General features: G+C 37.8%; 1 protein-coding gene across 2 annotated transcripts; it reads left to right on the top strand.

The window, feature by feature from the left end:
- The first annotated feature begins 396 nt into the window (after window positions 1–396).
- LOC148867400 (Galactose oxidase/kelch repeat superfamily protein) lies at window positions 397–24,974 on the top strand. 2 transcript variants are annotated; one of them, XR_016109901.1, is made up of 18 exons: window positions 478–798; window positions 888–1,023; window positions 2,766–2,844; window positions 2,915–3,064; window positions 3,183–3,260; window positions 3,438–3,542; window positions 3,844–3,910; window positions 3,999–4,060; window positions 16,170–16,309; window positions 16,527–16,653; window positions 16,795–16,909; window positions 19,221–19,309; window positions 21,969–22,052; window positions 22,150–22,494; window positions 23,714–24,217; window positions 24,322–24,381; window positions 24,465–24,576; window positions 24,709–24,974. XR_016109901.1 is itself a non-coding variant. In XM_088978016.1 (17 exons), exons 2-17 carry the CDS (start codon window positions 986–988, stop codon window positions 24,787–24,789), a joined length of 2,124 nt encoding a protein of 707 aa, XP_088834142.1. In that variant the 5' UTR covers window positions 397–798; window positions 888–985; the 3' UTR covers window positions 24,790–24,974. The 2 variants fall into 2 exon arrangements, 1 of the variants encoding a protein (XP_088834142.1); XM_088978016.1 differs by lacking the exon at window positions 24,465–24,576 and having other exon boundaries at window positions 397–798.
- The last annotated feature ends 1,582 nt before the right edge of the window (window positions 24,975–26,556 follow it).

Here is a 26,556-nt window from a genome sequence, read left to right on the forward strand (position 1 = left end):
AAATAGACCTAAAGTTTTTTATTTCAATAATACCCCTAAAAAATTTTCTTATTACACATGATCCACCACTTTATCAAACAAGGTTATAATGTGGGGAGAGGGGTATATTTTTCTTAAAATATTTACTAGGGTTATTTTTGAAATAAAAATCTCATATTTTCGACTTTTATTAAGAGGTTGTGGCTTCCTCATAAACGGTCAATTTATTTTAGTTATATATGCAAGCTAGAGGGTTGATTTTATTAAATATGTAAAAGAATAGGGGTCTCTAATTAATGACCCATTTTTTCACTTGCAACGTCTTTTTGAGATGCGCATTCACTCCCCCGCGCAGAATAGCAACGTTGTCGCTGATGGCACGGTGATAAAGTGCCAAGCGGGAAACAACCAAACGCTATCCTGCGCACCTTTGTACTGTAAATCCCTGCAACTGCAACAGTTGCTATCAGTTACAGCTCAAACTAAGAAGCAGTTCTCATACTAGAAAACAAATGAAATTTATTGCGTGAAGAAAATCACACCATAGCTTCACGAGCGAAAGACGATTTTTTTAATCTTCACGAAAATTCACAAATCCACTCATAGACCGGATTACGTTGCCCTTTTTTTTTTTTCTCTTTCTGAATCCGACCTGGTAACTTCGGTGGTTTCTTAAGTCTGTTCCCTTGCAATCTCTTCTTCGCTAAAACCTTCACTCATCTCGCACCTCCCCTCGAAAGTTGAGCTTTTGGTTTTAAGAAGGAACTGACTGAACCTGTTTATTTCGTCAACTTTGTTGATTTCTGTATGGTTGCTAAGGTACTGTTTATATTTTTCGCGTTTGTTACTATTTCTGAGCTTTTATAGGTTTCTTTTTGATAATGTAGTTTCTTTTGTTGCCCGTGAAGGTTTAAAGGATAGGGTTTCTGCGCGGAGGTTTTGGTTGGACTAGAGTTCAATGATTCTGGACTGATCTATTTTGCCGTGGACTCTCGGACCGGTCAAAATGTTTGGATTCTCCCGAAGGCGGATGAAGCTTGGGAGGTGAGTTTTTTTTTTTTTTTTTTTTTCTTGTTTCGTTTTTGTTTTTGATCCTTTTGTTGATGATCTGGAAGAGGCGTTAGCGGAGATGAAATGCATACAATGATGCTGGAGTTTTAGGTTCAGGCTCTCAAAATGTGGGAAGAAAATGAGTTATATTTGTAAACATAAAATTGAAGCCATATGGTTATCCTTTAAGCTGCGAGGAATACTGCGTTCTAATGTTGTGCCTTAGTGCTCGAATGAGTTCCTGGAGATTAATGCTAGTCAACGGATTAGGGAACTCGAGTTTTGCCGTTACTGTTGGCGATATTTGTAACCAGAAGAAATAGGGGTTTGGTCCATAGCTTCACAGAAACCCCTTCTTTTGTTGGTGTGGTTGTACTGTTTTGCTGTTTCTTATATAATCAAATAATGCCATTTTAGACTTTACTGAGAGGGTGAGAGTGCATAATAACTTGCAATGGTTGAAATATCTAGCACTTTATGTTTTGTTTGAGATGTTTCTGGCATTAGAACCAATTAGTTGCATTAAATTTCACATACCTGTCTGTGACTGTGTAAAATGCTGCTATCTATTTTTACAGGGTAGCTTCATGTAGCTGGTTCATTTTTAGTTGTAGAGGTTAAGTTCAAAAGTGTCTGATGGAATCCTATTGATATGGTGTTCTACATTTCACTTGTAGCATTGGTACATGGCACTGGTTGAAATCCTTGCTAGGTTTTACGAGGCAAAACACCATTGAATAACTGATATAGGCTAATTGTGGTTCTTGATTTGGTTATGGTTGGGGGAGCAGGTGGTAAAGAAGACTCTATTTTGGTCATAACTGTAAAAAGATGTTATTAGTCTTTCCAGATTTTAGTTCCTTGTTATTAAAAATTCTACAAAACAGTTGTAAGGCCAGAATGCTGTATGGAGCAGGGTTTGGGCAGTCGAGAAAAAACATTTTAAAAAAGTATGTGGCAGATATGCATTTGCTGAGATGGATGAGTGGAAAAACTAGAAAGGATAGGATAAGAGATGAAATCATTCAATGGAACCTAAGAGTAACTCCAATAGGAGATAAAATGAGAGAAAATAGACTAAGATGATTTGGTTATATGCATAGAAGACCATCTATTACAGTTGAATGGGCTAGAAGTAGGGGTGCTCACGGTTCGGTTAACCGAACTATGGGCCTATTTTTGAAACCGAACCGGACCTACCGGTTTCTGGAATACTGGTAACCGAAACTGAACGGAAGCCGATTGATTTACTGGTTGACCCGTTCAGTTAACCATCGGTTTGGTTCGTACCGGTAACCGAAACTGAACTGAAGCCGATTGGTTTAGACGCAAAGGGACATTTGTTGAAGTGGTAAGAAATGATTTAAGCAGTCATGATTTAACAGTGGATATAGCACTAAGCAAATGGAATGGTGAAACAGGATTCATGTAGCCAACCCCATATAATTGAACGAGGCTAGATGATCATTAAAAATTCTATTACATGTCTGATTGGTTATTGCTCCTGGGAACTTGGATTTTTTTTCTTTTCATTCAAAATGCATGGTTTGTGGGCTGCTTTCTGTGTATTCATTACAATGATACAATTATGGCTATATATGTTTTCTTTTTTATCTTTTTTTTTTCACACACAGAACATAGAAAGTAACCAAAAAAAATTCCTCATAACTTTGAAAGGAAAGATTTAATAATTTTACAATGTGATGTCTCTAATCTCATTAATATCTTGCATCAAGGTTGAAAGTCCAGCTTTCAGATTCTACTCAGGGGACTAGAAGTCCTATAAGACCAGCCAAGCGCGCCGGCCATTCAAATGTAAGACTTAAAACCTACTCGCATATGGTTTTGTACCCATAAGATGTGCATTAATTTCTAATGTTTGCAGGGAGAAAGCGCTGCACCTACAAGCAGTCATACTGATGAACTTAACTGCCAGTGTTCTTCTCGATCTGAAACTGATAACCGCACACCAGGAAACTCTGAGAATTGGATGGTGTTGTCAACCATAGGAGACAAACCTAAGCCTCGATTCAATGTGCTAATATTCTCAACTCTTCATTCTTAGTTTGCCTTGCAAAGACTGCTGTTTAAAAAATGATTGTCTGTAAAATATTCTTCTAAAGGCTAAACTTATTTTATTTTTCTCGATATAGCATGCAGCAGCTGTAATTGGGAACAAAATGGTGGTAGTTGGTGGTGAATCAGGTCATGAATTGTTAGATGATGTCCAGGTAAAGGGATGTTATAGTTTCTTTTAGGTAGTGTGTTACATGAGAAGGGGGTTAGGTGGGTAAGGGGGGACTGCAGATCAGTTAGCCTTAACTGACATCTAATTATTTTTCTTTTTGTTGTATGTCTCGTACATTTTCTGGAACCTGCTAAGTATTTTCTTTTGGCTGCTTGTTCAGGTACTCAACTTTGAGAGATTTACCTGGACTACTGCTTCATCAAAGCTTTATCTATCACCAAGTAGTTTGCCACTGAAAATCCCTGCGTGCAAAGGTCATAGCCTGGTATAAATCTTTTAGCTTCTAACTGCTAGATTCTCATATCTTGTCCTTTCAGATCTTCCATCTCTCTCTCTCTCTCTCTCCCTCTCTTTAATTTCCTATGCCTTTCTATTAAATACATTCTTTAAATGTAAAATAACAAAACCTTTTCTTGTCCAGATATCAGCCAGATTAAACATACACTTTATTAATCAGCCATTGCTTAAAATTAGATGATAACTAGCCAAATTACACCACATAATGGAATGGGTAGCTTTTATAACAGCTAGCACTGAAAATTGTGTCGGTTGCTTGCTTCAACCAGGTTTCTTGGGGTAAAAAGGTGCTTCTGATTGGTGGAAAAACTGACCCAGCAAGTGACAGAGTTTCAGGTGGTTCTTTGTATTATCACATTCGGAGGCGACTCATCTGTTTTATCTGTCCCATGCTAAATTTCATCTTTCTTTTTGGGTTTTGCAGTATGGTCTTTTGATACAGAAACAGAATGCTGGTCACTTATGGAAGCAAAAGGAGACATTCCGGTATTCCATTTAACTTAGAGGATGAGAATTTACAAAGTTTTTGTGAAATTTTTTAATCAAACAAAACTGCATCTTTTTTTTTTTTTTTGATTTTTTGATTAATAGCTGAAGCGAATTCATTAAAGAGATGCAAGAATTAAGGAGGGAGAGATAAACTCTTTTATCTCTCCCAAAAACAGAATCACAATATTAAAACAGAGCCCAAAATAGATGATTCATTCCCACCCCTTGTTTAGCCAGTGCATCAGCAAAGGAGTTACCTTCTCTTTTCACCCAATGCAGATTAACTTCTATTCCTTGTGACAACCACTTAAATCTTTATTCACTAATACCCACCAACCAGCCTCCTCCTTTTGCAGCCAGCTTATAATCAGCTTTAAATCCCCTTCAGTTATCAGTTTATGGATATTCATTTCCTTGGCCTTTTGAACTCCTGTAACCACCAAAATTTCAGCCCTCAGAGAATCACCCACGTAAATAGGGCCTGAAAAACGAGCAATAATTCTTCATCATTTTTGAAAACACCTCCAATGCATGAGGGACTCGGATTTCCTTCACTACTTCCATCAAAGTTCGGTTTTATGAATCCACTAATTGGTGGAGACTAAGAAGGCCTAATGACAGCCTTGTGGGGAGCTGAAGGAGCCACTTCCTTCCACTTTCTCATCAGGTCAACAGCAGGAATATCCTCAAAACCCAGTGGACCACCCTAATAGTGATGGCCTCATCAAAGGCATCCCTACTCCTCCCTTTTTTGAAAATGTCCTCAAGTTCCTTTCTTCCCATATTATCCAACAAACTGTTGCTCTTGTACACCTCCATAATGTTCTTCCTCTCTTCTTCTAGCTAGCAAAAGTACGGGCAAACAAGCTTTGTACATTGGGCAAGGGGTTTCACCTGCACCCAATCAAAGAGAGAAACCATACCCAAATTGAAGAAACAAAGGGATAGGAGATTAATAAGTGATAGAAAGTCTCATTGTTAGCCTTACAAAGAAGACACCGGTGGGGATAAGCACCAATTAGGTCCCTTTCTTTGGAGTAAATCACAAGTACTAATTCTTTCCAAATACACTTTCTTGTAGAAACCTCCTATCCGAAGAGGAAAGAGTCCAAATGCTACTATCTCTTCTTAGAAGATCCAAGAAAACCCCTTCAAGACTATCACCATACTGTATTAAGGACTAGAAAAAAGGCACAAGTGAAAGATCCCGAAGAGGAAAGAGTCCAAATGCTATTATCTCTTCTTAGAAGATCCAAGAAAACCCCTTCAGGACCTTGGAGCAATGTTAAAACACTACTTATTTTAGAGTCACACAAGCCTCTTCTTAACCCCAAGTTCCAATCAAACTCAAATCTTGAATTGGAAGGAACCACAACCAAACATGCTCCCAACAATGGTATAAATGGAATACTTGTAAAAAAACAATGCTATAAGGGGAAGGGCATTGCTCTTTTAGGGATGATTTGCCCAACCAAACATGTTCCCAGAATTTTACAAGTTGACCAAAAAAGGCATTATACCTGATGTGTTGCAGGAAAAAAACGTAGGATGGCATGAGTGGGCCTCCAAGGAGATGCTCTTGTTGCCCAAACCAAAACTCTAGCATCCCAACCATCAGCTGCAATCCCATGAATGCTAATGATCACCTTTACCCACACTTTGTCTCTGGCAATTGGCAACCTCCATAGCCACTTACTAACCTCCAAAGCAGCTTGTTTAGCAAGGTAACATTCCTCTCCTAAATATTCCCCAATTCTAAACCACCAAACTTCGTACTTCTTTTAACCACACCCAAACTTACTTTATGGTCCTTTTTATCCTCCCTTAGCTCTTATAAGAAATCCCTCATAAACTTTTCTAGCCTTTTACTAATCTCTTTTGGAATCCTAAACACCAATAGGTAATAAACTAGCAAGTTGAGTAAAGTTGACCTAAATATTATGATCCTTCCTCCCAAAGGCAAGCAACTTCTCTTCCACGAAGCCAATCTCTTTGTAAATCTTTTATTTTTTGATGAATAATCTCATTATAAATCTTTCGATCACATGGTTCTAGAAGTTAATACCTCTTGGGTTATCCTCCAAATGTAGTCCCAAATAATTCATAGGCCATTGAGAAACCATACATCTGAAGATTTCTACTATTCTAAGATTTCTCTTTCCTCCATATTCAAACCCACAATACAACTTTTATCAAAGTTTGATTTTCATATTGGATATTTGTTCAAAGATGAGTACACTTAGGTGTATGATATTGATTATGCTGAGTTGTTTTCCGGTTCCCCCGATACAAAAATGAACTTTATTTGAGTCCTTTTGTTAGTTGCAAATCTGGATTGGGAATTGCACTAACTTTTTTCAAAGATTTTCATATTGGATATTTGTTCAAAGATGAGTACACTTAGGTGTATGGTATTGATTATGCTGAGTTGTTTTCTCTGGTAGCAAAAAATGAACTTTATTTGAGTCCCTTCATTAGTTGCAAATCTGGATTGGGAATTGCACCAACTTGATATCAAAAGTGCATTCTTGAATGGTGATCTCGAAGAGGAAGTGTACATGGTTTAGCCACAAGCTTTCCATGCTAAAGGGTAGTGAAGACAAGGTGCATAGGTTGAAGAAGTCTTTGTATGGCTTAAAATAGTCCCCTAGAGCCTAGTTCAATAGATTTCATATGGTGGTTTAGAAGATAGGAAGGATTCATGCAGTGCTAGTATGATGACACCCTTTTTTTTAAGAGGTTTTAGGAGTAGGACTGTCAAAGAGATGGTTTTGCATCAGAACTCAGAACCTAGTAGAACCAGTCTTGGACTGACAAGGAAAACAATTGAAAAACAGTCCTAGAAGTAGGGACTGTGCTAGAAAATCAGAAAAAACTAACAAGAGAAGATTAGAGAAGAAAAGAGAGAGAGAGAACTGCGGCAAGGAGAGTTAGAGGATGAGGAGTTCGAACTTAAACCTCCCTCTAACACTCTAATACCTTTTATTTAAGTTAATCTTTGATAAATTACAGAGAAGCCCTTGAGTGGGCAGAAAAATACAAAAAACGAAACATTACAGAGTATGGGCCCAGAATAAGGCCCATAACAGAGAGAAACATAACATAACATGAAGTGAAAGTCTATGGGCCATACGGCCCATCTCCTCTACACTCCCCCTCAAGCTGAGCATAGATGTTAATCATGCCCAGCTTGCCAGTGTCATGATGAAGCCTTGCCTTGGAAATGCCCTTGGTGAGAAAGTCTGCCAATTGTCCTTCAGAGGTAATGAATGGAAGACACACTTCTTCGGAGGAGACTCTTTCTCAAATAAAGTGGATCAATTTCAATATGTTTGGTTCGATCATGTTGTACCAGGTTGTGAGCAATGTTGATGGCAACCTGATTATCACAGTACAACATCATGGGTTTGCCATGATCAATCCCAAGTTCTTCCATTAAGGACCTTAGCCACAACAATTCCGAGACTCCATGTGCCATGGCTCTATACTCTGCTTCTGCGGAGGATCGGGCCACAACAGATTGTTTCTTACTCCTCCAAGAGACAACATTACCAGCCACTAGACTGCAATACCCTGAAGTAGATCTTCTATCATCAATATTTGCAGCCCAATCAGCATCAGTATAGGCTTCAAGTTTCAGATGACCATGCTTGGTAAATAAAATTCCTTTCCCTGGAGAGCCTTTCAGATAGCACAAAATCCGTTCTGCTGCTGCCATATGAGTATCTCTAGGAGCATGCATGAACTGGCTAATGCAACTGACAGCATACGCAATATCTGGTCTAGTCATGCACATGTATAGAAGCTTCCCAAGAAGTCTCTGAAAAACCCCTTTGTCTTCCAACAAAGTTCCATCCGAAGCTGAAAGTTTGTGACTCGTATCAATGGGAGTTGCAGCTGGTCTTGCACCCAGTTTTTCAGTTTCAGATAACAAATCAAGAACATATTTCCTTTGGGAAATAAGAATCCCATCCTTGGATCTGGCAACTTCTATGCCAAGGAAGTATCTCAACCCCCCCCAGATCATTGATCTCAAATTCTGTATGGAGGAAAGACTTAAGGGCCAGAATGCCTGAGGCATCATCACCAGTCACTGTAATGTCATCAACATACACAATGAGATACACTGCTAGAGATCTACTTTTCTTCACAAACAGAGTATGATCTGACCGTGTCTGAACATAGCCAAATTTAACAAGTGCAGCTCTAAATCTCTCAAACTAGGCTCTAGGAGATTGTTTGAGACCATAAAGAGATTTCTTCAATTTACATACCTTTCCTTGCATATCTTTCCCATACATCCCTGGAGGAAGATACATGTAGACCTCCTCATGTAAGTCACCATTTAGAAATGCATTCTTTACATCTAACTGATAGAGAGACCAATCAAAGTGAACTGCCAGAGATAAAAGAACCCTCACAGATGCCATCTTGGCAACAGGGGCAAAAGTCTCCAGGTAGTCAATCCCATATGTCTGTGTGTAGCCTTTTGCAACAAGTCTGGCCTTGTACCTCTCAACAGTTCCATCAGCCCTGTATTTAATGGTAAAAACCCACTTGCACCCAACTGGATCCTTTCCTTCAGGCAAATCCACCACCTCCCAAGTACCATTTGCATGTAGAGCATCCATTTCAGGCTCCATGGCATCTCTCTATTCTGGAATACCAAGAGCTTCTGAGACAGACCTAGGAATGGGGTTAGAAGCAACAGAAGAGAGATAGGCAAAGTATGAAGGAGAAATGAGGTCATAAGAAAGGTGGTTGGAAATGCAGTGTGCAGTACACTTCCGCTTCCCTTTCCTAACAGCAATGGGGACATCAAGGTCTGGGAAGGATGATTCCAAAGGAGCTGAAGCAGTACCTGTTATCTCATCTGTGATTGGGAATGTATGAGCCTCATTTGTTGTAAAGGAAACTACTTGCTCATTCCTGGATCTCTGCCTTCAATACACTTTGGGATTATGGATATGACGAAGAGGTAAAGAAATAGGGGCACTAGGACTAGAGGTATGAAGTGATTGTTCCTCCTTTGATTCATTTGGTGAGGATACAGGTTTGTCAAGAGACTCAACTGGGACAGGAAGAGGAAGAACAAAAACTTGTGACAGACTCTCCCCCTGTGGACAATGTCCTTCCTGAGAGGAACCATAAAAAGGAGAAAGTTCATCAAAGGTAACATCCATAGAGACATGTCGGGTGCCAATCTTTGGATCAAAACAACAATAACCCTTTTGTGTGGGGGAGTAACCAAGGAATATGCATTTGTGGGCTTTTGATTCAAACTTATGTCTCTGCACACTTGGAATGTGAACATAGCAGGTACGACCAAACACACGAAGAGGAATTGGGAAGAGATCCTTGTCTGGATGAAGAAGACAAAAGGGGGATTTAAACCCTAAAACCCTGGATGGCATACGGTTTATGAGATAGGTAGCAGTAAGTACAACATCACTCCAAAATCTTGTGGGAACATGTGAGGCAAACAAAAGGCTCCTTGCAACTTCAACAATATGTCTATTTTTTCTCTCAGCAACTCCATTTTGTTCAGGGGTTCTAACATAGGAGCTTTGATGAATAACCCCCATGTCAGAGAGATACAAGGATAAACTCTTCTCAAAATACTCTTTTGCATCGTCAGATCTGAAAACCTTAATTCTGGTATCGAATTGAGTTAAAACAAGCTCATGAAATTGCCTCACAAGTCTTGGGACTTCATCCCGGGATTTCATCAAGTATATCCAAGTGAATCTAGAAAAGTCATCAATAAACAAGATAAAATATCTGTAACCCCCCATAGAGGATAAGTGGTAAGGCCCCCACACATCAGAGTGCACAATATGAAAAAGAAAAGATGATCTTTTATTGCTCACAGGGTAATTTTTTCTACAATGCTTTGACAACTGACAGGACTCAAATTGAGACTGGACACACTGACTCCCTTAAATAGTTTTGGAAACAAATGGCTTAAAGCAGAAACAAGTAAATGACCCAACCGACAGTGACTCAACATAATTTGACTAACAGACTCTGAAAAAGTAGAACCAAAAGCAACATTCTTGGGATGATCAAAGCATTGGCCAGGGGTGTCGAGCAAGTATATTCCATTCGCTTCATGGCCACTCCCAATCACCTTCTGAGACTTCAGGTCCTGAAACACACAGTGAGAAGGGAAAAATGTTACACAACAATTCAATGACTTGGTCAGGCTACTTACAGATAATAAGTTGATATTTAATTTAGGCACATGGAGAGTGGAAGATAAGAGTAAGGAGTCTATAGCCTTGACAGTTCCCTTGCTAGAAATAGGGGCAAGAGAACCATTAACTAAGGTGATTTTGTCACGTCCAGGAAGTAAATCATATGAAACAAACAAAGTGGAAATGTTGGTCATGTGATCAGAAGCACCTGAGTCTATGATCCAAGGGGTTTTGTGATTACCTGAGGTGGATGCATGGTTAGCGGAAGCCCTTATACCTGAGTGAGCAAATGCAATAGTGGCTGGACTTTCAGAAGGGATGGATGATGAAGATACACCTTCAAGCTGACTGATCATCTTTCCAAACTTCTCATATTCAGCTTTCATGGCTGCCAACTGTGCACTGGTAGACTCAACCTCTGTATCTGTGCTTGTGGCTGCATGTGCACTTCCTGCCTTTCTATTATCATTCTTCTTCTGGAATCTGATAGGTATAAGATTGGGATGCAATTTCCAACACTTGTCATTTGTGTGTTTCGGCTTCTTACAATATTCACACACCACCTCCTTCCTTCCTGTGCCATTGTGAGCTCCTGTAACCCCTTTGGGTTTAATTCCCATATTTGCAAAATGATCATTGATACCGACTCCTTGAACCTGCACTTGCCTCCTATTTTCTTCACTACTGTCCAAAGTATATGCTTTGGACAAGATGTTTTGCTTTGTAATGTCGTATTCAGAGTTCAGCCCTGTCAAGAACTCAAAGACCCTATTCCTTTCAACCAATTTCCTGTAGTTTTCAGCATCCTTGGGGGTATCCCATGTCACAACCTCTATCAAATCAATCTTTTGCCATAGAGATTTCAGGGTTGAGAAGTATGCTGCAAGTGACTTTTCCCCCTGCCTTAGATTCTTCACATCACTTCTCAATTTGTAGGCTCTAGCAACATTCAACTTCTGGGAGTAAGTTTCTGCAACACTATCCTAGATTTCTTTAGCCGAGTTCATCCACAAGTAATGTTGGCTAATCTGTGGCTACATTGAGTTCACAAGCCACCCAATCACTGTATAATTCTCCAGCACCCATTTCTCATAGGAGGGATCCTCCTCTGGGGGAGCTTTCTTGCTCCCAGAGATAAACCCCCACTTTCCTCTACTGCAAATATGAATTTTTACGGATTGTGATCAGGCCAAATAATTGGTTCCATCCAATTTAACTGTAATTACAACCAACAAGGAATCAGTTGTAGTTCCCGAATTATGTCCATATTCAGCAGTGCTCTTGTTCTCAATTTCTGAGTAGTCCATTATGTAACAGTTTCAATTAGGGTTTCGACAAGCCTTTAAAAGTGATCTGACTTCAAAGAACTCAGATAGAGTTGAAGTAATAGCAAACACAGAAACACACAAACTCAGTTCAGAACTGACAGCCGTGAGAACCAAGTTCGGTGGCAGCACTTTCAAAGAGAAGAAACCCTGGTTCAGCCCTCAAGGAACAATCAACAAGCCTCCAAACAATATATATTCTTGGTTCCCAACAATAATTTCCCAAGGAGAACAAAGAAAACAGTCCACAGTACCTAAGAGGACCTTTTACAAACACTATGCATGCAACGGTCAACACTTCACTGTTAACAAGCAGAAATCACTTCAAGAACACTTTGTCTAGGTCCAAGAAACAGCTGAACTAAAGTAGAGGCTTGTACCACTTAATTTAAATTAGTTTTCAGCAGTTTGGAAGCCCAAAAAACAGCCGAACAATACTTCTAGAATAACCCAGAAATCAGTCCAGCAACAGTGGGCCGAATGGAGGTGTGCTTTGAATGCTTTAACAGTCCTCCCAAATAACAAAAAATAACTCAACAAAGAACTTGAGAAAACAACTTACAGTATCTCTGATTTGAACTTCAAACCAGGCCAAACTCTTTGCTCTTTGAGCTAGCTTCGAAAACCCTTTTCTCTGATTTCAAATTAGGCTGAAAAAAAACTTGCTCTCTGATTCCTCCTGGTCACTGAACCCTTCTCCAAGTGTATAGAAACTTGGGCACCCTCCAATGACCTCCAAGAACCAGGTGAATGACTGCAAACATTCAGCCCTAGAACTTCCTCATGCAGTTGGCTGAACTAGAACCACATGAGGGACACGCCAAGTAACGACCCGCTCTGATACCAAGTTGAAAAACAGTCCTAGAAGTAGGGACTGTGCTAGAAAACCAGAAAAAACTAACAAGAGAAGATTAGAGAAGAAAAGAGAGAGAGAGAATTGCGGCAAGGAGAGTTAGAGGATGAGGAGTTCGAACTTAAACCTCCCTCTAACAGTCTAATACCTTTTATTTAAGTTAATCTTTGATAAATTACAGAGAAGCCCTTGAGTGGGTAGAAAAATACAAAAAACAGAACATTACAGAGTATGGGCCCAGAATAAGGCCCATAACAGAGAGAAACATAACATAACATGAAGTGACAGTCTATGGGCCATTCGCCCCATCTCCTCTACAAAAACCATGGACCTGGTACCAACCCAGACCCTATAGGGTCTGTACTTTTGGAACCAGAACCGAATTGATTGGTTCTTGAGACAATTGGGTCCAACTTGATGGACCCAATTATAACTCGACAAAAATGAAGAGAACACCTATGCAGTCTTGTAGATGGATGGTGGGAGATGAACATACTTGTGAGGAGAAAACAACGGTGAGAGACGGATAGACGAATGATGAGAAATGGATGGATGATGGATGAAACCCTTAAAAAATAAGAAGACATGAAGATATCAATTGGCATGACCTGTGGAGATTGGGGAGAGAACGTACTAATGAGAGGAAGCGACGCCAAGAGAAGAGAGATAAACGAACAACGAGAGAGGTTAGATTGGATGGATGGACGGATGGATGAATGGTATATTCAGTTTCCGGTGATCAAGTTCACTGCTCAGTGCTCATTGGTTCAAGAAGCTGTAGCTGGCAGCCCCTTCTTTTGTTATTGCAACGGAGAAGAAAAGAAATGCTCATTAGTTGAAACCCTACCAAAATGACCATTTTGGACATATCTTACTTAAATACTACATCATATGTAATCTATTAAAATTATTAAATACTATATATATTTAATATATAATTACTATATGCCTTAGGGCGGGTTCTAATCAGTTCAGGATAGGGTGGACCCGGTATCGACCTGATAATAATCGGGACAAGAAATTAGGTTTTGGAACCGACCCATTGGGACAAATGTTGGAACCAGAATTGATCTTATTGGTTTAAGTCCATTGGGTCTGTCGGGTGATCGGATTAGACTCGACTGATTGACAACCCTAGGGAGAAGGTGGTTGTGTTGATAGTATATGTGGATGACATCATCATCATTTATCACGAGAAATTGGAGTTTTGAAATACAAAAATTAAAATAAATTTTGGCTACCCAATTTAAAATGGAGCTGAGGTTGCTCGTTCACAAAATGGTATCTTTGTTTCTTAAAGGAAGTACATCCTAGGTCTCCTACAAAATACAGACAAACTTGGTGCAAAGCCTACTGATACCCCTATTGATATCAGTCGTAGATTGCGTGATTGTGGTGGAGAACCTGTGAAGGATGTGAGACAATTTCAAAGGTTAGTAGGAAGATTGTTTGTCTCTAACACGCCTTGATATTGCTCATGCTATCAGGGTTTTTAGTTAGTTCATGCATTCACCTAAGATACCACACTTGAGTACTTAGATATTTGAAGAAGTATCTGCCCAGGAACCGGGTTCTTGTTTAGAAAGCATGGTCACCAGTCACCTAAAAGTGGAGGCGTATAAAGATACTGGCTGGGAAGGTACAGTGGATGACAGGTAGTCTACCAATTGTAGTGGCAAGAGGCAAAGTGTAGTGGCAAGGTCAAGTGCTGAAGCTGAATATAAGGCTATGGCACATGGGGTTGCTGAAGTGCTTTGGATAAAGAACTTATTGGGAGAGTTAGGGTTTGGTGTTGACAACCCTATGTCTCTCTATTGTGACAAAAAGGCAGCTATAAATATTGCAGCTAATCCTATCCTCCATGATGGAACAAAAGCATATTGAAGTGGACAAGCATTTTATAAGGAAGCTGGAGAAAGGTGAAGTCTGCACTCCTTATGTCAACTCAAAGGATCAACTTGCATATGTTTATCAAGGGGCTTTAGTATTTGCAGCACAATGTGCTTTGTGACAAGTCAGACATACACAACCCAACTTGAGGGGGAGTGTTGTTAATTGACTGTTAGTTCTTTTAGTTACTTAGGTTGTACCACAGGGGTTTTCTTTACTTAGCTTTGTGACAAGTGTCCTTTCTATTCTTTACTGTTTCTGGATAGGAAACACTTTGTTTCTGCAAATATGGTCTGTTTCTCATTGAACAAACCATAGTTCCTTGTACTTTTTTTTTTTTTCATTTTTCTGTCTCTTGCAAATATTCTAATACTGAAAAATCATTGCCTTCTCTACTTATAAAGTAGTTTTTTGGCATGCAATTTCTCTTTTGCTCTATTAAATACTTATTTTATTGCAATGTTTTGTTTCAAATATGAGTCCAACTTGGGTGTATTTCGAATGTTTTCTGCATGTTAAATAAAAAAATCAACCAATCATGTTAAAGACATCGCATGGTCTATTTACTTTTCATTGTTTCATGTTACAGAAGGCATACTTACCGTTTTAAGACTTTTAAGAATGTCAAGATGTCAGTGATGTGTCACTTTATCACTGGTGTGTTCATGTTTGTGTTATATTACAACAATTTCCATAGAATGCACCATAGATTTTGCCTTCAAATATTTGCAATTATCACATTTAAAATGATTGCCTTTTCAATATGAAATTCATTGTTTTTTAGTAAAGTGTATTGCTATTTTTCAATTTTTTTTTTCATGTAAAGTTCTATCTTGTAGATGGGTATCTACGTGATTACATGCTTCATTGTTGCCTAGAATCATATATATGCACCTTGAAACTAAACTAACTATGTTGATATTTAAAGTCACTAACGATCTACATGTTCAAAATTTCAATACAGTAGGGTGTATCATATCGTATTGGCGGCTTTTTTTTGTGGCAGTTCATCAAAACACCTTTATTAAGCCATATTCAAAAAGCTGTTTTTTATATATGTTAAATACCATTAATATTGACTCCCTGTGAAAGCATGAGAGTAGAAAAATTAAATAAAAAAGTTTTCATTCACCTGAAAACTTGCGTGGGGATGACCACTGTAGGGGAGAAGGAAGATGCTTAGCATGAAAGGGTCTGGCTTTATTTTGAATTCCTAAAAGCCTTTACATGTTTTCTACATCCCCCCTGCAGTCCTGCACACGCACGCCTACCCCAGTAATGTTCACTTCTCATGTTCTTCATCTAAGAAAAGAAGAGGCTTCGATAAACCATTGCCCTGTTTGTATGCCCTCTAAGGCTTTCAATTATCCTGATCTCTATTGTATTCTACAAAGCAATTTCTTTTGTGGCTCCCTATTTAAACTCTTAAAAAGACATCATCTTTGACTTGCTGTAATTCCTAGCATTAGTTTGTGAGGAAAATACAAAAAGAAGGATTAAGGTACATGTATTCCTTTTATGTATTTCCTGCATATGAAGTGACCAAATATGTGATTCAGTGCATAGTTTCTGATAATTTTTGATATTTCCCACATGTAGACTGATCTTACTTTTTCATAACATCATGATGGGTGACATTATCATTGTTGAGTTCACACGTTTTGGCAATGTGTCATTGCTGGGGAAGAATATATGTCAATCCTCAATACCATGATATGTTGGCTCTCTCTGATCTTACTGTATGTAGAACCGTGTAGCTTCATTGATTGAAAGATTGAAAGTAAAGGGTCTGTAACATTTTGATATTGAAAGATGGCAGTTAAAATTGACATGCAATGTAGGTTGCTCGTAGTGGGCATACTGTGGTCAGAGCAGGTTCTGTTTTGATCCTGTTTGGGGGTGAAGATTCCAAAAGAAGGAAATTAAATGATCTCCATATGTTTGATCTAAAGTCTCTGATGTGGCTCCCGCTTCATTGCACGTAAGTATCTCTCATTATATGATATGAATCGCTTGCTACTGGTTTCCATAAAAAGCCCCCCTTGAAGTGCTTGCAGAGGGATGTATCTTCTGTGTTGGTCAAATTGGAGCTTCCCATTACCTTTTTGAGTATCATTTTCAGTTTTGTTTCATGGTTAAATATAATACAAAAAATACTATTTGTGCTGTTTAAATATGGAACTCTTATGCGTATGCAGAGGAACAGGACCGTCTGCAAGATCCAATCATGTGGCTGCTCTTTATGATGACAGAATCCTCTACATTTTTGGAGGGTCATCGAAATCTAGTACTCTGAATGACTTGTACTCGCTTGATTTTGAAACAGTATGTTTACTTGAGCAGTTTTTGCTTTTGATTTTCTTGACAAGATTGTCTTTCACAATCATATGGCATTTCTTTTAACAGCTGATAAAGTGGATCTTGGTCTGTTACAAGATTCTAATATAGTAGTTTTAATTTTGTCAGATGATATGGTCAAGGATTAAACTTCGAGGTTTCCACCCATCACCTAGAGCTGGTTGCTGTGGAGTTTTATGTGGAACTAACTGGTATATCGCTGGGGGTGGAAGCAGGAAAAAACGTATGCATCAAAACTGAAGGCATATTATAGACTTATGTTTGCTTGCCGTGAGTTCATCATTTGTGGTTTCTCTGTCTGTTTATTGAGGAATGTTAGTAAAGAGTAAGTTTTTGCAACTTTATCCTGTAGCAAGGCAGGACCCATGAAAAGGCATATGTCCAACTTTGTCTTGTAGAAAAGTTTTCAAGAATTGCATAAACTTGTTGTTTATTGGTATTCATCTTGTTTATTTCTGATTTTTGTGACCTTGGAGGGTTGAATCTTCTAGCTACATTGACCCTCTAATTGGTTGATGTGCCTACTTTATCACTTGGCATGTAGCCAACCCCATATAGCTTGGATAAAACTTTATTGAATTGAGTTGATTATGACTTGATGAATTGAAGAAGTATGGATGATGGAAGGATAAACTCCATCTTCCTTGTGTTAATTAGTGTTGTAAGGTGTTTTTTATTATGTGTTTCAGGCGCAGGGGAGTGGTCTTTTGTAATTTTTCTGGACCTCTCTGTAATATTTATGTTTATTAATATAAAAGAGGTCCGAGGGGTCCTTTCTCTGCACGAACTAGATTCAAAATCCTCACATCCTGCTGTCTTTTTCTCTTCTCTTCTCTTTTATTTATTTTTTCTTCCTCACATCCTGAGGTCAGAGGGGTCCTTTATCTGTGACAGATTACAATTAGCATCAAATTCCATTGGACTATTGACCAAATTGTCATTAGATTAGCCAAGATGCTTAGATCTTTGAAATACTTTTTCTAGTTTGCAAGATAACCTCTTACGACATAATGAACCTCCAACCAATAAAAATAAGTGGGCCCAGGTCCTTCATCTTAAAAGTTTGACTTGGAAGCAATTTCAGACACAGTATATCAGGGAACTCTTTGTGCTAATTTGGCTTGACAGTTGATGTTAAAATGGGGAGGAACATGCATTTTGAGGTCATTGCTGCATGGGTTGTTGGTGTTTATTGTGCTGATGGTCAACAACCCTGAAAGTTGCTTGTCTTAACACAATAACACTATGCAGTGGCCATGGAGGTGTTATCCATGTCAACCTCTGTCAGCCTCTTAGAGAGGACCGTGAGAACAAGCAAATATCATTATGTGGTCTTCATGTTACAGTGGCACAAAATGCTCTGAAAAAGTGCACCAATGTCAGGTGGGGGTGTGGTGATAAAAAAATCTGTGATGACTCTCCCCTCTTGGCTTGCAGTTCACAAGGCCTTCAACCACCGGGCTATTTTGATTATGATACTTTATTTTTATAATATTCTTGGAAGGAAGAACTGACTGTCATGTTAAAATTTTAAAAGGTGTATTTCTCCTTGTATAGTTTCTGACTGTGCAGGAGCTATACATGTAAATGTTTATGAAATGATTAATACAATACATTACTCTTTCAGAAGGTGTTAATTCAACCAACTTGGCTATTTACCATAAAAAAAAGAATAAAGAAATTTTATGTTAAATTTCATGTAAGGCTTTAAGCTCAAACTGTCCCACCTAGGTTGGGTTGGGATCATCTAAGGGGGTTTCTGGTCCATGTTTTTTCCCCTGTGGTTGTGAAGCACTAAACAGCTTTTGGGGGTTTGTTGGGCAGATTCTGTGATTCCAGGACCACAAATCCCATGGTCCTGTAATTATCTCCCTGCTTTATGGTACTAACAAGCTTTTTTCATGTGTTATATAATAATGCCCAGGTGGCAAGTTGCTTGGCCCACAGCCAAACTCATGCAAGCATGATACCCTCTTTTGGGTTTGCATGATTCAAAAAACTAAAAGCAATAGGCTATAGAATTACCACCAAATGGGCTGCATGGTTACAAAAGCCACTTTTTTGCAACTTTGACAAAAGTGGGGCCCAGTTGTTTCAACCATACTGCAGGTTTCCTTATGAACAAACCAAATGCCACCTAAATTCAAAGTAACTTTGGGGTGATTTTCACCTTTGTCATGTTAAGGAATTCTGTTTTTTTGGTTTGGCTTTGGTTGGTCATAACCGAAGTCCTCACAAGCAATGTTCAAAATTTTGAATCGTATCGTATCAGCAGCTCATTGATACGCCCTTTTAAGGCATTTTTCAAAAGTCTTATTCTAGATGTTAAATACCATTAATATCAGCCCCCTGGGAAAGTATGAGTAAAATTAAAAAAAGAAAGTTTTCCATTCACCTGAAACACCTGATACACATGTTTGTGTGTATCAGGTGTATTGATACTTCGAAACTTGCTCAGAAGAAACTGCACCTATACATACTGATAATGAATCTCTCTCTCTCTCTCTCTCTCTCTATCTCTCTATCTCTCTCAGGGCATGCTGAAACCTTGGTCTTTGATGTGCTAAAAGTTGAATGGTCTGTAGCTGTGGCATCACCGTCTTCTTCTATTACTGCCAACAAAGTAAGCCATGTTGGTTGACTATTTAATGTGTTCTTTTATGATATTGTTTCTTCTATTCTTTTTCTGATGATACTACTTTGTACTTCTACTAAGTCTCAGACTACATTTCATTTTCCTATTGTACTAGTTTCTGTCTCTTTGGCTTTAGATGCTTGACTTGTGACTTCCAAGTTTCAATCCCTTTTATTTGTTTTGATTCGTGGATAGCAGAAACAATGACCTGGTGGTGAATAACCTATCAACTTGGTCTGTATTGTTTAAAAAATTTTAGGTCAACATAGCAGTCTTCTACCAGTTCTTAATCAAGAGGCTTACTACTGCCTATCATCCCAGGTCAATGAAGCTTCTATTCTCATTGTCAAGAAATGAGAAAGTGTTCTTTAATCAATGGGTTTTTCATGTCTGTACAGCATGACTATTGCAATTTTCAAATTCAGTTAGGGGAGTTTCAGATAAGTTTATTTTTGTTGGGAATTGAACCTGTAGCCTTGCATATGAAGGCCATAAGGATATCTGCCTTCGCACGCTCAAGAAAGGATGCACGTTGTCAAATATCCATATTTTATTTAGTGTCTTTTTGAAAAGATTTGAAGGAAAGTTGAAAGGGTGATAGTAAAATGGGCCTCCAACAACCGTTTTTGTTTTTTTCTGTTGTTTGGTCCTTGGGCCTCTTCCTCTGTAGCCTCTTTCCTATTTTTAATGATTTTCATTTTTCAAAAAGAAAGAAAAAAACAAAAAGGCTTCTGTGGATGTGCACATTGATACTTATCTAAATAATGAGTAGAAGGTGGTAAATTCACCTCTTCCATCAGCAAGGTGAGAATGACTTTGAATGGAGAAACTTGTGGGGCATTGGTTGAGATGAGTATTGATGTTGGGGAAGTGTGGTTCGGGCATCTGCAAAGAAGACCATCTACAGCACTTGTAAGAAGTGATCTCTTAGAAGTTTTAGGGGCTAGAAGAGATAGGGGCAGGCCAGAAAGGACTTGGGTTGAAGTAGTAAGAAAAGGACATGGGCATGATTCAGATAACCAACCCATATAGTTGGGACAAAGCCTAGATGATGGTGATAGTAAATCCAGGCTGGGCCAGGCCTGGCTTAGATAAAAACTGTGTACAGGCTCGGAAATTTCTGCGCCAGAAATGCCTAGCAATACAAATCCAAAAAAAAGCTGATATTCATGGCATTATTGACACATCATGAGGAAAGTATGACATCTGGCCAGAGAATTGAGGACAATTGTTACCTAAGTTCAAACACTAGCAAATAGTTGGTTGATGCAGTGGCCACACAAAGTGTTAACAGGAATGATTTCTTTTGCAGGAGTATCCCCAATGGTTGTATGTAACATGAAAGAAACTGGTTTAGGTAGTAAGGGCTAGCCTAAAACTTATTGGGTGATTGGCAAATATCTATTTGTACATCATTCTTTATATCATACATTAATAAAACTTGGATTGTAAACCATTAAAAAAAATTGACATAAAGTCGGCAAGAAGTTGGGATTGTTTTTTTTTTTTTTTGGTAATTAGTTGGGATTGTTCTTTTTTGGTGGTGAAGAATTTTCGAGGACAGTATTTTTGGAATTAGAAGAAAGGGATAAAAGCATAGATTTATCAATCTAATTTGTTGATCGATATAATTTCAATTGCAATGGGGATGTTAGAAGTTTTTCATAGGGTTGCAGGTTCTGTGGTAGGTTGGAGAAGTTAAATTTAAAGGAGTCAAGAATGTATAGGATTAGGGGAAGACTGGTAGATGAAGCGAAGTGATTGCTCTTAGGTGATCACATCTTGGGAATGCTGATAACTGGTGTTGTTAGATAGTGGACAGTGTGCTTTTTCCCTTTTTCCCCTCAGTTGATTTCTTATCACTTGTTCCTGTATTCTACTGTTTTCTTCTTTTAATGGAGTGGATGGTGTGCTTGAATGCAAAGGTGTTCTGATCTAACACTTCATCTGAAACTGTTTCCTTTCTTGTGGTGTTCATTTGTAGTCAGTATAGAATAAACAACATAACCAGTGAGAAACAGGAAAATTTGATCTGCAAAGTTCTAAAGCAACCAAGTTGGTTCAACTATTCTGGAGGTTGAGGTGGACTCTGAAGTAATGGTTGGGTGGATGGAGATAGAGGTGAGGACCTTTGGAGCCTTCATTGTCTGATAAAGGATGTTAGATTTTTGGCTATCAGAGTGAGTATCTTGTTCAGATGAGTATGAAGATATGCCAACTAACTGACATCTTAATTAGAGGTCTATGGTGGAGAGAACCGTACATGGTGTTGGTTCTTCTGGGTTAGATTATGGAGTGTGTTGAGTTTCATGACTGTCATATTTGGGGTGGTCTGGTTCAGCCTTAGTCCTGGTCAGGGAGGTCTTTATTTGCTGCCTTTATTTTACTATCTTTTGTTATCCTGAATTATTAAGAGATCTTGTCAATCTTGCTGTAGATTAAGAAAAATTCAAATTGCCATCTGAACATCCATAGAAGCAGCTCTATTTTTGCGTTTTTCTTATAGTTGTTATTCTAAATTTGGTTATACTTAGTTACTAACCCTTGTTTTATCATTGTTGTTCTATTGGGCATGCACATATATCTCAAAGACATGTATTGTTTTTTTTGTATTTTTTGGCATAATTGTTTTGTATTCCTTGTACAGGGATTTAGTTTAGTTCTTGTGCAGCACAAGGAAAAGGTTTTTCTTGTTGCATTTGGGGGATCCAAAAAAGAGCCATCAAACCAGGTTGAAGAAGAAACAATCTTTTCTCATTTTCTTGCATACATAAATTAATTTCACCGCTGATCTTATTTTTGTATTTACCACTTGCACTGTTGCACAGGTAGAAGTATTGATGATGGAAAAGAATGAAGAACATGTGGACAGGCGATCTACACCTGATAAAGGGTTAGGCCAAATTCTGTTCCAGAATTGCACAAATGTCACAGGGTTAGCTGCTCAATTTAGTGGTGTTCCTTCATGCCCAGTTGGTTCTGTTGCCAGACAAAATTTGGCGTCTGCATTGGAGCATCATGGCTCTGGCAGGAAATCTATTTCAGATTGCTTACTTGACACAAATCCTACCTCTGGCAATGTATCACTTCGTAAGCAATTTCATAATGAGGAAGAATGCAATACATCTCTCAAAATACTGAAAAATATTGAAGATGAAAATTCTTCCTCACAGGTAAATCACGTGAAGTTTGCTCCTATGATATTGCCTACTAAGTTTCTGTTAACCATAACCCTTGCTATCCAAGGAAGGGCACAAAAACTATATGCTGCACTCCATGATCTTGAATCTATTGTGTTGTGTTTTTTGGTCCTAATTCTTGTGATCTGCATGAATGTTAGTATCTTTGAGTTCATTTTCTACACTGTAATTTGTATGTCGTGAATGTGTAACTAGACTAAATTTTTGGTTAAAGAGGAAATAATTTAGGGGTGCAACTTGGGTTGGGGTTGTACACAGAAATTGTTAAATTTTCAATGGGTCTGAACCTAACCTGAACCCAATGTAGTTGAAATTCTTCAAGTTGGGCAACCTAGGAAATTTACTCTAAACTAGGGTTCTGTAGTGCGGAAACAATTTCCTACCCCTGTATTAAAACTCCAGTGTTTTTGACAAGCTTGACTAGGGTTAGGGGTGATCATGAGCTGGGCCGAATTCTGGGCCTATGATTTTTTTATAAAATACTAAATATATATAATATTTTATATTATGTCTTGTGGTATATGTATAAAATTTATTTTATAAATTATATAATATAAATTATTATATATAATATGTATTATATGTGCCATATTATAATACTTATATATAAAATATAAAATGAAACATAAAATAATGTTTGGGGTGATCATGAGCTGGGCCGAATTCTGGGCCTATGATTTTTTTATAAAATACCAAATATATATAATATTTTATATTATGTCTTGTGGTATATGTATAAAATTTATTTTATAAATTATATAATATAAATTATTATATATAATATGTATTATATGTGCCATATTATAATACTTATATATAAAATATAAAATGAAACATAAAATAATGTATATTATATACATAAATAATATATAAATATGTGGCTGAGGCCTGACCTCAAAGTTTGTGTGCCCGGGCTGAGCTGAAATGATTCACCCCCAACTAGGATGGCCTGGGGGGCATCAAGGAATGTGATGTTTCACCAGATGTTAGTCCCCAAACTTGATATGGTTGCTTTTGCTTGTCTATACATTCCCTATACTGTATTTCTGAGTAACCTTCAATGAGTGTGGTTGAATTGCGCACTCCTTCATGTATGGTATATTATTTTAGACCTTATTGCCATGCCATATGATGGGGGTTATATTCTCTTGTTATTTAGAAATAATAACGATAGTCCCATGCAATGGAGCAGAGAACCAAGGTATTGGATATGGGAGTTCAGACTGATATTGCCGGACTTATGAGCTCTGCAGAGGAAACACCATTTGTCTTCGATTCTGAAAACACAAGACCCCTCCAGAAGCAAGCAAATGTAAACCTTCTCTCTGAAAGTGATGAGATTGCAATCCCAGAAACTGATGGTAAATCAGCTCCTTCAAATGTCTATCAATTGTATGATTCAAAAATTGCTGCCCTGGTAAGGAAGAATGGAATTCTAGAAGCGCAGTTGGCGGCTTCATTGGCAGGCCGTGAAGCTGCAGAGAAAAACTTATCTTCTGTCATTAAGAGTCGTCAGGACATAGAGAAAAAGCTGGCCGACACAATGAAGGAGATGGAAATGCTAAAAGAGAAACTAGCAGGTGTTGAACTTGCACAAGAAGATGCCAACAGCCTATCAAACATTGTCCACTCAGACAATGTGCGACTTGAGCATGATGTAGCTTTCCTCAAGGCAGTTTTGGATGACACACAAAAGGTGTGATATCAATTTTATTTGTGAAGTCTTTAACTTAATGACTCGTGTTTTATGAAGTTAACACCTAAATAACGGCACTATTTGTTGTCATCTGGGATATGTAGGAGCTGCATTCAACCAGGGGAGTTCTTGCAGGAGAAAGAGCAAGAGCATTCCAGTTACAGGTATGCCCTCAGTTCTAGTTTACGTATATTGCATGCAATAATCTTTTTGATTATTGTGGTCCATTTTCCTGGCTACTGAGAAGGGTTGGTGCTGGAATGGCTCAATAATGAATGGGGTCTGATAGGCACAGCCAAGTATGTACTATGTACCAATGTCTTAATTCCTTTCACCTAAACCAAGCCAGAGTGGACCAGGTATCCATTTGTAACCCAGTGTCCAGCAATTGAGACTTTGTCTTCTTTGATTGTTATTTATTCCATAGGTATGTTAACTAGTTGATAATTTGAGGCCTTGGAATCTCAGTTGCATCCACTTTACATGCTCAGGTAGAAGTATTTCATCTCAAACAAAGATTGCAGTCTGTTGAGAACCGAGCACCGACACCCAGGAAACCATTTCACATGTAGAGTTCGGATACTGATTCCCACTTATTCAACCTACCAAATTGCAGCCTGCTCATTTTCTATTAGCAGAACGCACATGTATATCTCCTGCATAACAATTTATCTGCATCTTCTTGTAGGGATTAACTTGTATATATGCAAAATCTTCCTTGTACTCTTTTCTGTTCATTGAGGATTTATTTGTGAAACTTGTCTTTGGTTCTCTATTTAGTCTATTTAGATCTTCCTAACTACAGAATGATGAAATTTTCGCAATATCTGGTCCTCTAGAAAAACCAAAATTACAGATTCCCACTTAGGTTCTTTTTTTTTCCTCTTTCGTTTGGAGGGGGAGACACTTAGATTGCTTGCAAGGTTACTCCAACCTGTGGATGGGTAGGAGGGGATTCAAAGGTTCGTTAGATAATTAGTTAGATCTTCAGCCAAAGTATGAAAACCTAGTTCAGGTGGGTCCATGGATGATAGATTAGCTACTGCTTTGTCAAATTCTGTTCCCATATGATCAGAATTTGACGGGTATGATTCAACTCAAGTTCAAATGAACGAATTGTGGATCTAGATACATTGGATTTTACTCCATCAATTTGCAATTCTAAATAATATCCACTTAAGTAAACAATTAAGGAAATTCAATAGTTGATTATTTGATTTCAAAATAAAAAATCTGTATCTCTAATTCTATACTAATAAAAGTGTGAATAGGGTGATTTTTCAGGAATTTTCATTCGACAAATTATCCTTAAAGGCTGCGTTTGAAATTGGTTTTAAATGCCATCGGTGTAAAAGTACACTGATGATGTTTTACACCGAACCGTGAGGAAGTGACTTTGAAAAGCATGATGTGAAAGTGTAAAGTTTTATATTGGTTTTATTGATGTAGTATTTACACCGATAATTGATGTAAAATTTTACGTTTGATGAGGTTTTGCATCGATTTACAACAAAATTTCACTCCATTCAAATGCCAACAAATCTACACTGGAGTGGAGTCTTACATCAATATTCATTTACACTCCATCCAAACGTTGATAGAACTGAACTGGTGTAAACTTTTAGATTGTTCTTCATTTACACTTCAACAAAGTAACATAATTTAGTTAATATTATAATAATTTTAAATAAAAGGGCTATTAAAAAGTAGCTCCAATCCAATGATCATATCCTTTTATTTTGAGGTATTTTGATTTCTCACTAATAAATTATACTAATTAAATTGATATTTAATAATTTTAACAATACACAGCTTTTGTATTTAAAATTGACATGAAAATGAAATCATCATTCAATTCAAATGGCATGTAAGTGTTAAAATCATTGGATTAAATGGGTCAGCCCAGGGTGTCATATTTATCATATTAAAAAATAAGTATGATAAATAAGAAGAATTATTTATTGATTATTAAAAAATAAGTATGATAAATAAGAAGAATTATTTATTGATTATTGAAATGAAATGTAAAATTGAAAAACTACCGAAAACATAGTTTTTAAGGTGCCAAGGCGAGGCTAGGCGACAGGGGGGGCACCTTGTCACCCAGGTGATGGATTTTTTTTTTTTTTTTTTTTTTTTTATGTTAAAAGCATAGATCCTAGGGTAGTTCCCTAGGTACCATAATCATATTTCTTTAATAATTATTCATTATTTTCATAAGAAAAGTATAGATTTTATATTAAAGTATAGAAAACCAACATATTCATAAGAAGAAAATGAAGAAGGAAAATAAAATTCAAAAAATATAGGGGCTGAACCCTTATTTCTGTTATAGGAAA

Source organism: Nelumbo lutea, chromosome 3 (genome assembly GCF_056320005.1).
Source record: "Nelumbo lutea isolate HS-2025 chromosome 3, American lotus-T2T, whole genome shotgun sequence".
Classification (NCBI taxonomy): domain Eukaryota; kingdom Viridiplantae; phylum Streptophyta; class Magnoliopsida; order Proteales; family Nelumbonaceae; genus Nelumbo; species Nelumbo lutea.

Excerpts from the sequence above, each read along its gene's own strand:
- LOC148867400 (XM_088978016.1), top strand. The coding sequence starts at position 986 with ATGTTTGGATTCTCCCGAAGGCGGATGAAGCTTGGGAG. Across the intron at positions 2,845-2,914 it reads AGCGCGCCGGCCATTCAAAT|GGAGAAAGCGCTGCACCTAC; the intron begins GTAAGACTTAAA and ends TAATGTTTGCAG. Across the intron at positions 24,382-24,708 it reads CAAGAGCATTCCAGTTACAG|GTAGAAGTATTTCATCTCAA; the intron begins GTATGCCCTCAG and ends TTACATGCTCAG.